The sequence below is a fragment of the Helianthus annuus genome, chromosome 9 (assembly GCF_002127325.2).
Source record: "Helianthus annuus cultivar XRQ/B chromosome 9, HanXRQr2.0-SUNRISE, whole genome shotgun sequence".
Taxonomy (NCBI): domain Eukaryota; kingdom Viridiplantae; phylum Streptophyta; class Magnoliopsida; order Asterales; family Asteraceae; genus Helianthus; species Helianthus annuus.
The window spans coordinates 79,181,692-79,196,892 of NC_035441.2; the positions used below are offsets into that span (position 1 = coordinate 79,181,692).

General features: G+C 42.6%; 1 protein-coding gene across 1 annotated transcript; it reads left to right on the forward strand.

Annotated features, from left to right (window-relative positions):
* Positions 1 to 13,712: 13,712 nt before the first annotated feature.
* LOC110877980 (probable LRR receptor-like serine/threonine-protein kinase At4g36180) lies at positions 13,713 to 15,052 on the forward strand. The gene has a single exon (XM_022126223.2). The coding sequence runs from the start codon at positions 13,796 to 13,798 to the stop codon at positions 14,918 to 14,920; it is 1,125 nt and encodes a 374-aa protein (XP_021981915.1). The 5' UTR covers positions 13,713 to 13,795; the 3' UTR covers positions 14,921 to 15,052.
* Positions 15,053 to 15,201: the final 149 nt, after the last annotated feature.

Sequence of the window (15,201 nt, forward strand, 5' to 3'; positions counted from 1 at the left end):
ATGAAACATGTATCACATAATCACCAAGGCATATAATCACAGAAGCACGTAGCACACAGAAGCACGTAAGCACATAATCACCAGAAGCAGTCAGAATACAGAAACCTATCATTCAAAGTCTACGAGCGTTCGAATATAGCGATCGCGTTTAGCGTAGCGATTATTTGTAGTATAAGCGTATAACGTAGCATAAGGCCGTCCATGATTTAGTGATTTGTCAGCGTTTTGAGGTAGAAATGCAGTGTGAGTCGTGCGTATCGATCGAAGTGAAGGCAAAAATCGAATAAGTCTCCAAAATTTAAACACATAAGCAGGTAAATACACATACAACACATAAAATCGACGAATCATCAGAGTCGGCAGTTGCGGGCTCAGAATCGAAACACATAAAAATCGAGAAATAGACTGTCTGCGGCTATTAGACATTGAATACCCAAAGTGATCCGACTATTCTCAAGGACTTGTTGTACACATTTTGACTATCAGGACTGTGCTTTTGCCTCGAGTCTTGGGCGTTCGGCAAAAGCACAGCCAACTCATTTGATCTCTTGGTGTATGCTTCGATTTCCGAACCAACCATTTTCAAGTTATACAACTCGTCCTCCAACTTGTGAATGTCTTCTCTAGTGCAGTATTCCCTCTTGATCAGTTCTTTGAATTCATTCCAGGGTGTGGCGTTAGCAGCTGCCAACCCTAAGATCTGCACTTGTGCGTTCCACCAAGTGAGCGCAATCCCTTCAAGTGTGCCAGTGGCGAACTTCACCCTGCGAGCCTCAGGGCATTCACACATTTCGAAAACCGACTCGAGCTTTTCAAACCAGTGGAGGAGTCCAACTGCTCCCTCCGTGCCACTGAACGAACTAGGACGACATTCCATGAAATTCTTGAAGGTGCACCCAGGCTGTTGCTGAGCGGGTTGACCTATTGTGTACGAATAGGGCAAAGTTAAGTACAAGAATTAATGTAGGATCTAAAGATCCTAGTGTCTATACTGCAGGGTATACTACCTGCTTGGGCGGCTGCAACTGCCGCAGCAACGAGAGCCTCTAGCTGGGCTTGAGTCATGGTAATTCGTGCGGCCATTGATCTTCACATCAAAGGCAACATAAGTGAGAAAGGTTCGCGAATAGTGCGATGACAGAAGAGTGTAAGCACATAAATATTCTCATGCAATGACATGTTGTGAGCAAGGTAATGTAAGCATACTACGAGCAAAGTTCTAAGCAAATTCTAGCATGTAGGCAATAATCATAAACTTTATTACCTAAGAAGTTGAGTCTTGCACGTGGAGCGAAGCGTCGTTGTGGATCGTTGAGAGCACTGTTCTGGTTATAGTCTGGTTTTAATAAAAACGTTTTCCCATATTAAAACCAAGTTCTCTATAACCAATGGCTCTGATACCAATCTGTCACACCCCCAAAAATCCACACGCGGAGTATCACCGCTTGGGAGCGTGACTGACCAGGATCAAGCCACCAATCATATTGAACATGCAATTAATATCAAATAAAATAAAAGTAACCCATCCATTCAACACGAAAGGTGTTCAAACAAAACCATAGTTTCAAAATGTAGCGGAAGCATAGTAAATAATCCAGTAGTAGTTAACAATTTTTAGTGTCATAATAGTTCAAAAGAAAAGCCACGATCCTTGTCCACAACGACCCACTTCTCCAGTGCAAGCTCCAAGTACCTAACGATCTGCAAGGCATGTAACAGAATGATCAACAAACTAGTTGAGCGAGTTCACAGTTAATAGTTTAGTTTGGGTAATAATGCGTTCGTTCAGTTAAGTCTCATATCGTATCAGTTCCATCGCGGCCTCCCAGGCATGTGTGCGAAGATTAGGTTCATTAATTCGCGACCGTAGTCTTTACCGACCAGGGTGTGTGCGAAGGCAATTTATCAGTTCGTTCGCGACCATAGTCTTTACCGACCAGGGTGTGTGCGAAGGCAGTTGAGTAGTTCGTTCGCGACCATAGTCTTTACCGACCAGGGTGTGTGCGAAGTCAGTTTGACAAGTATCATTTTAGCATGCACAAATAATCATCCAACCCATTCCCACCCTGGGAACCCATGCCTTGGCTGTGTGAACTCACCTTGGTTTGCTCGGTATGCTAGGTTATGCACTCACAAGTAATTAATCACGTCCGGATTAGGGGATTGAAACTAGTGGGGTTTCGGGTGCACAAGAACTTTCAGCCGACTACAAGACTTCGAGGGAGAGAGAAGGGTATTAGGGTTTGTGAAAACTAACTGCCGGTTACATGCATCACGTATTTAAACGTATCACAGAAATGGGCCAAGCCCATTAGAAAGGCTGGGCCGAAAGATGTCGAAGGATGGGATCCTTGGTCGAAGGATATGTTTCGAGATCCTTCGGACCGAAAGTTGATCCTTCGAATCGAAGGATATGTTTCGAGATCCTTCGAACTATGGGTCATGTTTCGTGGTCTAGATTAAGTGTTTAAATAATAATTCTAATATTATTTTCTACCACAGCAAGTAATCACATTTAGGCAAAACTACAATACGTTTCATTAAAACACAACTCGTACAATTTCAAGTCCACAATCCAAACAACTAAACAGTCAAAGTCAAACAACTAAACAGTCAAAGTCAACGCGCATTTAATGCGAAAGTGAAAGTCAGAAACTCGAGTTGTCACATTATCCCCAACTTGAAAGAAATTTCGTCCCGAAATTTGGTACGCACTCACTGAGGAAGCTAGGTAAGTTACATCGTTCACTGGTTTTCCTGGGGTGTCACATCATCCCCCCGTTGATTTGGAATTTCGTCCCGAAATTCAGTAGTAGTAGCTTCAGCCTCAGCAGTGGATGCATTGGTTTCGAATAACTGGGGATACTTTTCTTTCATCTGATCTTCGCGTTCCCAGGTATACTCTGGACCACGCTGGGAGTTCCAACGAACTCGAACAAGAGGGATTCTCTTGTGTTTGAGGACCTTAACATCCCGGTCCGTGATTTCAACTGGTTCCTCGACGAACTGCAACCGCTCGTCGATAGTGAGTTCCTTAAGAGGAACTATAAGGGTCTCATCTGACAGGCACTTCTTCAGATTTGACACGTGAAATACATTGTGAACTGCACCGAGTTCAGCTGGTAGGTTTAATCTGTAGGCTACTTTGCCAATCTTTTCTAAGATTTCGAATGGTCCGACGTACCGCGGATTCAGTTTGCCTCGTTTACCAAATCGAACCACACCCTTCCAGGGTGAAACTTTCAATAAAACCCGGTCCCCGACCTCAAATTCCAATGGCTTTCTACGCTTGTCCGCGTAGGCTTTCTGACGATCGCGTGCCGCCGCCATGCGTTGCCGTATCTGTGCTATCTTTTCTGTGGCGTCCACTACAATGTCTGGACCCGTAATTTGACTATCCCCCACCTCTGCCCAACAGAGAGGTGACCGGCATTTACGTCCGTACAATGCCTCGAATGGAGCGGCTTGAATGCTGGTATGGTAACTGTTATTGTATGAAAACTCCACTAAAGGGAGGTGCTTTTCCCAGCCGTTGCCGAAATCGATAACACACGCTCGAAGCATGTCTTCTAGAGTTTGAATCGTGCGCTCAGACTGCCCATCCGTCTGAGGGTGATATGCTGTGCTCATGTCTAATCGTGAGCCGAAGGATTTGTGCATCGCTTGCCAAAGCTCTGACGTGAATCGTGCATCGCGATCCGAAATAATAGAAGTGGGCACTCCGTGCCTTGAAACAACTTCTTTCAAGTAAATGTCTGCTAAGGTAGAAAACTTATCCGTTTCTTTGATAGCCAAGAAGTGAGCAGACTTTGTGAGTCGATCGACGATTACCCAAATAGTGTCATTCCCACGCTGGGATCTTGGTAAGCCCGTAACGAAATCCATGGAAATTTCTTCCCATTTCCACTGCGGTATCTTGGGCTGCTGAAGTAGACCAGCTGGTTTCTGATATTCAACCTTGACTCTCGCACAGGTTAAGCATTTTCCAACGTACGTAGCGATGTGAGCCTTCATACTAGGCCACCAATAAGTAGTGCTGATGTCGTGGTACATTTTATCCGACCCTGGATGTACCGAATAGCGAGACTTGTGAGCTTCATCCATTACAAGTTCGCGTAAACCGCCATAAAGTGGGACCCAAATACGCCCCGTTACGTAGTAGGCGCCGTCTTCCCTTTGTTCCATGCGTTGCCTTGAGCCGCGTAAGGCTTCAGCTTTGACGTTTTCGGGTTTCAGTGCTTCTAACTGAGCAGCTCGTATCTGTGCAGGAAGACTGGACTGAATAGTAAGCTGTAGCGCTCGCACGCGCTTAGGTAGAGTGTCTTTCCGACTGAGGGCATCAGCCACAACATTGGCCTTGCCTGGATGATACTTGATGGCGCATTCATAGTCGTTTAGAAGTTCAACCCATCTCCGTTGGCGCATATTCAAATCCTTCTGCTTAAGAATATGCTCGAGACTCCTGTGATCGGTGTAAATCGTGCACCTGGTACCGTACAGGTAGTGTCGCCATATCTTAAGCGCGAAAACAACAGCTCCCAGCTCTAAATCGTGCGTCGTGTAGTTCCGTTCATGAACCTTGAGTTGTCGAGAAGCGTAGGCAATAACTTTATCACGTTGCATCAATACACAACCCAGACCCTGTATAGATGCGTCACAGTATACCACGAAGTCATCTGTGCCCTCTGGCAATGAGAGAATAGGTGCGCTGCAAAGCCTATCCTTTAAGTACTGAAAAGCGGTCTCTTGCGTATTACCCCATCTGTAAACGACACCTTTCTGTGTTAACATAGTAAGTGGTTGCGCGATCTTTGAGAAGTCTTTAATAAATCGCCTGTAGTAACCCGCCAAACCCAAGAATTGGCGTATTTCAGTCGGTGTACGCGGTGCTGGCCAGTTTCTGATCGAATCAACCTTGGATGGATCGACATGAATCCCATCCTTGTTCACCACATGGCCTAAGAAGTGGACTTCACGAAGCCAGAAGTCGCATTTTGAAAACTTTGCGTACAGTTGCTCCTTTCGAAGAAGTTCCAAGATCAGACGTAAGTGCTGCTCGTGCTCCTCCTGACTCTTGGAGTAGATCAAAATGTCGTCGATGAAGACGATAACAAACTTATCAAGATACGGTTTGCACACCCGGTTCATAAGATCCATGAAGACTGCAGGCGCGTTCGTAAGCCCGAATGGCATGACAAGAAACTCGTAATGACCGTAGCGAGTTCTGAAAGCGGTTTTGGAGACGTCCTCATCCCGGACTCTCAGCTGATGATACCCTGACCTTAGATCAATCTTGGAATAGTAACACGACCCTTGCAACTGGTCGAATAGATCATCTATGCGCGGAAGAGGATAACGGTTCTTCACCGTCACCTTATTGAGTTCGCGGTAGTCGATGCACATCCTGAACGTACCGTCTTTCTTCTTTACAAATAACACTGGAGCTCCCCAAGGCGAAGAGCTTGGACGAATAAAGCCCTTTTCCAAGAGCTCTTGTAGCTGCTTCGACAGTTCTTCCAGTTCGGTTGGAGCTAAACGATACGGTGCGCGGGCTATTGGTGCTGCTCCAGGAGCTAATTCAATCTGAAACTCGACTTGGCGATGAGGAGGTAAACCAGGTAAATCTTCAGGAAACACTTGAGGGAAATCACGCACAACTGGTATATCCTCCAGCTTCCTTTCCTTTGCTGATGCGTCAGTGACAAGTGCCAAAATGGCAGTATGTCCCTTTCGTAAACATTTCTGCGCCTTTAAGTAAGAGATGATGCCAACCACAGCACCACTCTTGTCACCTTGTACTTCGAGAGGTTCCTGACTGGAGCGAGGAATACGAATAACTTTTTCCTTGCATAAGATCTCCGCGTGATGTTGGGATAACCAATCCATACCGATGACGACGTCGAAACTACCCAAAACTATGGGTATGAGATCAATCGAGAAAGTCTGACCCGCTAGAACAATACTACAACCCTTGACTACCTGAGCGGCTTCTACACTTTTACCATTGGCTAGTTCTACGACGTGTTTGGTGTCTAGAGGTGTTGGTGTACGTTTTAATAATTTACTCATTTTCAATGACATATAACTTGTATCAGCACCCGAATCAAATAAGACAGTAACATAAATATCGTCGAGAAGAAACTTACCCATAACCACATTGGGATCATTCACTGCATCTCCTCGACCCAACACAAAAGCACGACCACGAGCTTCATTGCCGTTGTTGTTGTTGTTTCCCCCGTTGTTGTTGTTACCATTACCCTGATTGTTGTTATTTCCGTTGCCCTGGTTGTTGTTGTTGTTGTTGCGATTCTGGTTCAACTGAGGGCAATCGCGTTTGTAATGACCTTCAGCCCCACACTGGAAACATCCCCGATTTCCACGCTGTGGTTGCTGCTGCTGATTCTGTGGAGCTGGCGGTGGGAGTTGCTGGTTCTGGTTTACTGGTCGCGCGCTTCTACAATCTTTGGCCTCATGGCCCATCTTGTGGCATCTTTGACAGCGATCTTTCCGACACCTTCCACTGTGGTGTTTGTTGCACTTGTTGCACCACGGATGATTTCCCTGATAACCCCGTTGTCCCTGACTTCCCGATGATTGCTGACTCGGACTCTGGTAATCGTTGGTGCGACGTTGCTGAGTTTGGGACTGAACAGACACCGATCCCCTGCTGGAATCCCCATCCCATTTTCTCTTGTTGTCGCTGGGTGTAGCAGAAGTAGCAGCTGTAGTGGCAGCAGTAGCACTGATACGCTTTGGCAGTTTGTTCTGATCCACTGCCTGATCGGTGATGCGATGAGCGAGACGCTGTATTTCCTGGATGTTGTTGAGATTAGCCGAGGTAACGTGGCTCTGTATTTCTGGTGCCAAACCTTTGAGGTACAACTCAATACGCTTGTATGGAGGGTCCACCATGGTTGGACATAACACAGCCAACTCATTTGATCTCTTGGTGTATGCTTCGATTTCCGAACCAACCATTTTCAAGTTATACAACTCGTCCTCCAACTTGTGAATGTCTTCTCTAGTGCAGTATTCCCTCTTGATCAGTTCTTTGAATTCATTCCAGGGTGTGGCGTTAGCAGCTGCCAACCCTAAGATCTGCACTTGTGCGTTCCACCAAGTGAGCGCAATCCCTTCAAGTGTGCCAGTGGCGAACTTCACCCTGCGAGCCTCAGGGCATTCACACATTTCGAAAACCGACTCGAGCTTTTCAAACCAGTGGAGGAGTCCAACTGCTCCCTCCGTGCCACTGAACGAACTAGGACGACATTCCATGAAATTCTTGAAGGTGCACCCAGGCTGTTGCTGAGCGGGTTGACCTATTGTGTACGAATAGGGCAAAGTTAAGTACGAGAATTAATGTAGGATCTAAAGATCCTAGTGTCTATACTGCAGGGTATACTACCTGCTTGGGCGGCTGCAACTGCCGCAGCAACGAGAGCCTCTAGCTGGGCTTGAGTCATGGTAATTCGTGCGGCCATTGATCTTCACATCAAAGGCAACATAAGTGAGAAAGGTTCGCGAATAGTGCGATGACAGAAGAGTGTAAGCACATAAATATTCTCATGCAATGACATGTTGTGAGCAAGGTAATGTAAGCATACTACGAGCAAAGTTCTAAGCAAATTCTAGCATGTAGGCAATAATCATAAACTTTATTACCTAAGAAGTTGAGTCTTGCACGTGGAGCGAAGCGTCGTTGTGGATCGTTGAGAGCACTGTTCTGGTTATAGTCTGGTTTTAATAAAAACGTTTTCCCATATTAAAACCAAGTTCTCTATAACCAATGGCTCTGATACCAATCTGTCACACCCCCAAAAATCCACACGCGGAGTATCACCGCTTGGGAGCGTGACTGACCAGGATCAAGCCACCAATCATATTGAACATGCAATTAATATCAAATAAAATAAAAGTAACCCATCCATTCAACACGAAAGGTGTTCAAACAAAACCATAGTTTCAAAATGTAGCGGAAGCATAGTAAATAATCCAGTAGTAGTTAACAATTTTTAGTGTCATAATAGTTCAAAAGAAAAGCCACGATCCTTGTCCACAACGACCCACTTCTCCAGTGCAAGCTCCAAGTACCTAACGATCTGCAAGGCATGTAACAGAATGATCAACAAACTAGTTGAGCGAGTTCACAGTTAATAGTTTAGTTTGGGTAATAATGCGTTCGTTCAGTTAAGTCTCATATCGTATCAGTTCCATCGCGGCCTCCCAGGCATGTGTGCGAAGATTAGGTTCATTAATTCGCGACCGTAGTCTTTACCGACCAGGGTGTGTGCGAAGGCAATTTATCAGTTCGTTCGCGACCATAGTCTTTACCGACCAGGGTGTGTGCGAAGGCAGTTGAGTAGTTCGTTCGCGACCATAGTCTTTACCGACCAGGGTGTGTGCGAAGTCAGTTTGACAAGTATCATTTTAGCATGCACAAATAATCATCCAACCCATTCCCACCCTGGGAACCCATGCCTTGGCTGTGTGAACTCACCTTGGTTTGCTCGGTATGCTAGGTTATGCACTCACAAGTAATTAATCACGTCCGGATTAGGGGATTGAAACTAGTGGGGTTTCGGGTGCACAAGAACTTTCAGCCGACTACAAGACTTCGAGGGAGAGAGAAGGGTATTAGGGTTTGTGAAAACTAACTGCCGGTTACATGCATCACGTATTTAAACGTATCACAGAAATGGGCCAAGCCCATTAGAAAGGCTGGGCCGAAAGATGTCGAAGGATGGGATCCTTGGTCGAAGGATATGTTTCGAGATCCTTCGGACCGAAAGTTGATCCTTCGAATCGAAGGATATGTTTCGAGATCCTTCGAACTATGGGTCATGTTTCGTGGTCTAGATTAAGTGTTTAAATAATAATTCTAATATTATTTTCTACCACAGCAAGTAATCACATTTAGGCAAAACTACAATACGTTTCATTAAAACACAACTCGTACAATTTCAAGTCCACAATCCAAACAACTAAACAGTCAAAGTCAAACAACTAAACAGTCAAAGTCAACGCGCATTTAATGCGAAAGTGAAAGTCAGAAACTCGAGTTGTCACAAAAATTCACGCTAAAGTATGGATTTCACTCCTAGTTTAACGCGAATTCTCACGTTTTATAGATAATACAGATCAAACAAGCAATTTAATCGAGAGTTTGCAGTTTTCACACCTAATCTCGACTTAATCGCTTATTTATAATTTTCAATTCGAGTACAGTGATAGTGTAGCGTAGGCGAGAATGGCGAAGAATAGCAGTAAGCTCATACATAATCCCTACTGGATATGCACGAGTCGGTCTATTGGGTCCTAACTATAGACTAGGTCTCTAAGACGTCGACCCGGACTAGGTCGAGTCTTGCCTAATTCCCTATAGTTATGGCTCTGATACCAATCTGTCACACCCCAACCGATGGCGGAAACATCGGGGCGCGGCACTGAGCGAAACAGATTGTCCAGAAGTTTCCACAACAATTATATTTACCAAATATTTTAAGTAACACGTCCCATACCATGTCATATAAGATAATATAATTATTACAACACAAATCTAGGCAAATTGTTCTGTTCTCAGGTTTCAATAGTACAGACAACTATTTGTTGGTCTCTAAGACTCTTTCCTAGCCTTGATTTCCAAGCAAATAGACACCTTAAGCACCTGTCACATACGTTAAAATAAAGTCAATACACATAGTGTAAAGGCGAGCATACAAGTTTGATAATAGCATATAGAGTTCGAAATAGTTTACGCATAACCAGCATGTACACTGAGTAAAACGAAGCATGTTAGTTATCGACATGAACCTATTGATACCAATGACTGCGGGTTGACTGCCCAAGGCAGTTCGTAATACATGATCACCACTGTAATCCATGCAAATAATTGTCCTTAACAACCCCCGTGTGAACTGGTGCTGAGTCCATAGTACTATCGTTGCTAAGGCAGGTAGACAGCATTCCATGTGTAAACATAACAAACAAGCATTCATTAAGTCACGTATAACATGCGGTAACAGCTAGCGTTAAAAGTATTGCGTAGTGTGTTCGATGTGATTTAGAATAAGTAACGTATGTAACACCCAAAAGTGCGTAAAGCAAAAAGGGATCGAGTATACTCACAGCGGTTGATGGATTGAAGGGAGCGCTAGAGAGTAAGGTTAGCCTGATTAGAACAATAGCATAACGACTGGAAAGAATGAAAGTGACATGGGTATTTATAGGGTTACCCAAAGAGGAAAGGGCTGGCCGTTCGGCCAGGCAGCTCGATCGCACAGCCTGTCCGATCGGACAGCAGTCCGAGCGGACGGCTGGTCGATCGGCTGGTTGCCTGATCGATCGGTCGCTAGGTTTGAGCGTTCGGTGCGACGAGTTTTGCTGTTTCGATTTCGATTGTGAGCATTGCGATGCGATGGAGTTTCCTAGTCAAATTACTTTTAATCCCAACTACTCATATCTCGCGCTATCTCTTCTCCACAAATTATCATACTATATCTACATACAAGCATCCTTGTTTCGTATTCGTTTAGCATTTGTGATTCGATTGCGATTGAATTCGATTGTGATTCGATTGATCACCACACATAACATAAGTAAACATGCACAAGTAACACATAAGGCACTCACACACGTATAACAATCACCAAAATGCGTAATTCGAGTTGCGAGCGCGATGTTGATTAGATTAGTTCGATTAGCGTTTAATTGTCTTTATCACATTGTTACTTCCTATTGTTCACAGTCGTAAGGCGGTTCATAGCGATAAGTATACATCGATTACTGCGATTCATAACAATTACTCCACATAATACAACTAAAGTGAGAAATAAAATAGACTAACTATAAGCAAAGAAGTCAAAACAGGAATTGAGCAAGGAGAGACAGATCGCAATTAGCAATCTTTTATTCCTTTGACTTCAATCTTGACTTTGACTTTGACCTCCGAAACACGGGGTGTTACACTTTGCACCATTCTACTTCCGGCTCTCTATACCACACCGAGTGCCAAACACACGACGCCGATAACTCATTAAGATCATCTCCATCCCACCATAGAACGCTGATAAGTGTTTCTATCATCCAAATTTCGTCAATCGTTGAAGAAATTGGGCTTCGATCCATGTAAGAAATTCTTAAATTGCATTTTTACGATCTGGGTTTTTGAATTGAGTCATTGCGTTCTACGGGGGTTCCAAGGGGGCAACGCCCCCTTGGCGGGGGTCCGAGGGCAGCGCCCCTAGGAGCAGGGTCCAAGGGGCGGCAGCCCCTGGCTGGGGTCAAGCTTTTTTTTTTATTAAATTGCTTTAATAAAACTGCATCAGTAAATTTAATTTTCTGGAAATTGCCTCATTTCATAGACAAAAAATCGTAGACAGTTTTTGAGAGAACACTGGTTCAATGCGTTTTAGAGAGAACACTTTCTTTTGTGTTTTTAGGCCATTGCGTTTTAGAAAAAAAGACATTTTTAAGTGTTTTTGTTCCATTGCGTTTTAGAAAAACACATTTTAAAGTGTTTTTAGTTCATTGCTTTTTAGATAAACACATTTTGAAAAGTTTTCCGTCCATAGGTAAACACATTTTTATGTGTTTTCAGTCCATTGTGTTTTAGAAAGAATACTTTCTTTTGTGTTTTTGGGCCATTGCGTTTTAGAAATAAGACATTTTTATGTGTTTTCTGGCCATTGCTTTTTAGAAAAACACATTTTTGAAGTGCTTTCAGTCCATTGCGTTTTAGATAAACACATTTTTATGTGTTTTCAGTCCATTGCGTTTTAGAAAGAACACATTCTTTCGTGTTTTTAGGCCATTGCATTTTAGAAATAAGACATTTTTATGTGTTTTCTGGCCATTGCATTTTAGAAAACACATTTTTGAAGTGTTTTCCGTCCATTGCGTTTAGATAAAACACATTTTTATGTGTTTTCAGTCCACTATGTGTTAGAAAGAACACATTCTTTTGTGTTTTCTGGCCATTGTGTTTTAGGTTAAACACTTTCTTTTGTGTTTTTAGCCCATTGCGTTTTAGAAATAAGACATTTCTTTGTGTTTTCTGGTTATTGCGTTTTAGAAATAAGACATTTCTTTGTTCTTTGGTGCATTGGGTTTTAGAAAAAAAAAGTCATTTTTTACGTTTTTTGTCCATTGCGTTTTACGCAACTTGGATTTTGAAAAAAAATTCGAAAATATAGCAATAGTATACTCGTTTTAAAGATAAAAAAACGCTCGTTTTTTTGGTGCAATTTTTATAAAAAAAATAATGTCGTATGAAAAAGTTATTAACGTTTAAAAAATTAGGGGTGGGGGATTTGAGGAGAGAGAAACTATTGTACTGGATTGACTAGAATGCCCTTACACAAACCCACGCGTCTCTTTTTTTCTCTTCAATTTCACTCATTTAATCTTAGCTCTTGATTAAATCAATTGATGGTCAAGATTACTTCCTAGCATTTCTAGCCAAAAAAACTTCCTATTACATCCTAACCCTATTTATGTAATTTCCAAAGGCATTTTGATCATTAACAAGAATTAACATAAAATAATTAACAGAGTTAGAGAATTGGACTAAAAGTGTTAAAATTTAAAAGATAATGGATGAATAGTGTTAAAGGTGTATGAAACTTGATGTTTGGACGAAAACTGCAATACTCTTAAAAATCAGATGAATGAAAATGGGATGACTCGTGTAATGGGTCGTCGACGATGCGTAGAATAAAGGCCTACTCATTCGGAAACGGCGCCTAAAAACTTCTGGATTCGGAAATGGTGGCGCTTCATCGAAATAATCTTTCATCAACCGATCGTTTGCCGCACGTCGGTCTCGTTCAATATAATCTCTTGTTTTAATTTCACGTTCGGGCCTGCTACAATGCTTCACATATCGAACCGCTAGTTGACAAGCACTCGTAACCGCCTCTTGCTCGACCTACTCATCGGTGGATTCACCATGATCCGCTAAAAACTCTGTATAGTAATAATTTGCGATGGAGGAACTAGGGGAAGCCATTTTTTTTATAAAAATGGTTTAATATTTGAGATTGTAGAGGTTTTTGTTTGTAAAACTGGAATGAAAGTGTGTATATGTATATAGGTGAGAAATGAAAAAATAAAAATAAAATAAAACTAGCCGTTGCTTTTTGACCGTTGCAACGTATTGATTGGTCAAAATTTCGCCCCAATCGCGTGATTCAAAAAAGCCAAAAACAAAAAAAAAAAGGTAAAACACGCGCAGGGGCGGTGGGTCGGGCAGTATTAGGCGTGTTTGGTGGTTTTTTTGAAAAAATACCGCCCACTACGGACGGACGTTGTTACTTCTTAGGCTCTTGTCCTTTCATTGCATGTCATCATCAATAGTAAAAAGCCACTTCTACATGTCATAGTTATCAAAAAATCATGATTTAGAAAGTAAGCTGATGTTCGGTTTTCTCATATTTTACCCACAATATAACCTTAGATATTTAAATTAGAATATTCATAATCATAGATTTCAATCTTAACTCAATTTTAACAGTTTTCCAATCTTAAAAGAAATTATGAAACTTATTAGTTAACTTCATTTTGTTTGACTTCCTAAATCATTTTTGTTAGTTAGACTACCAAACTTCCAACACGAAACTAGGAGGCTATAAGGACATTTTACCTACCTACAAATCAAAAACAACCTTGATTTACATAACATTCCCCATTTCTATAATGCTTTTTTTTTTTTTTTTTTTGTCACAAAAACCCTCTCTAATAAGTAATAATAACCCCACCCAACGACACACCAAAAACATCTAATTCATCCACCACCATGTCTACCACCCTCATCTCCCTCCTCCTTCTCCTCTCCACCACGGCCACGGCCACGGCCACCGTCTCATCTGATATTACCGCCCTCAGAGCGATCAAATCTGCCATCAACCCTGCCACCATCCCCTCTTACACATGCTTACACTCATGGGACTTCACCTCGGACCCATGCTCACCACCTCATGTCACTCACTTCCTTTGCGGATTATCATGCTCCGGCAACCGAGTCACCCAACTCACCCTCGACCCAGCCGGTTACGCCGGCACTCTCCCGCCTCTCATTTCTCAACTCACCCAACTCATCACCATCGACCTTTCCGACAACCGCTTCCACGGACCCATTCCAAACTCCCTCTTCTTCCTCCATAATCTCCAAACACTCATCCTCGGCTCCAACTCATTTTCTGGCTTCATCCCACCAGCAATCTCAAACCTCAAAAACTTACAAACTTTAGACATGTCTCATAACTCTTTCACCGGCTCATTACCCAACTCGTTAACTCAACTTACTCAGTTGACTCGTCTCGACCTGAGTTTCAACAAACTCACCGGACCCATCCCAAAACTCCCAAAAAACTTAATACAACTCGCTCTCAAATCAAACTCGCTATCCGGGTACCTAACAAAACAATCCTTTACCGAGTCAACTCAGTTGGAAGTAATCGAACTCAGTGACAACTCACTCACCGGAACAATTCCCGGCTGGTTCTTTTTAACACCCTCAACTCAGCAAATCAATTTAGCCAACAATAGTTTCACCGGACTTGTGATCTTAAAACCGGTTAACAGCACCCTCGTTGCCGTCAACCTCGGGTTCAACAAACTTTACGGCTACCTCCCGGCGACATTTCCGGCGTACTCCATGTTGGCTTCTTTGTCATTGAGTTACAACAAGCTAAGAGGAAGAATCCCATCTGAGTATAGCAAGATAAGCAGACTGTTTCTTGAAGGAAATTTGTTAATTGGGTTGCCGCCGAAGGAACTTTTCTCCCGGAAAATCTCAATTACCGGCAGCTTAGGGGACAACTGTTTAAAGAGTTGTCCGGTTTGGTCGGAGCTTTGCGTGAAATCGCAGAAACCATTTTCGATTTGCCAAAAAGCTTATCAGGGGAAAGTGAAACAATAGTCGTAAAGTTGGTTCATCATCTTTTTTTTTTTTTTTTTTTTTTGTAATTAAAAAATGTTTGGATCTTTTTTTCTTTTTGATTAATCATACGCTGTACGAATCATGTTAAGGGAATCATTTTTTTTATTATTATTTTTGCTTATCGGAGACTCAGATTCTACGAGGTTTTTTTATAAAACAAATGGTTTTTTATTTATTTGGCCGTTGGAATCAAATGTTTTTTACAAGTTAATAATAAAGAATTTATTTGATGGGTGAAATTGATATTTTAGTAATCGACC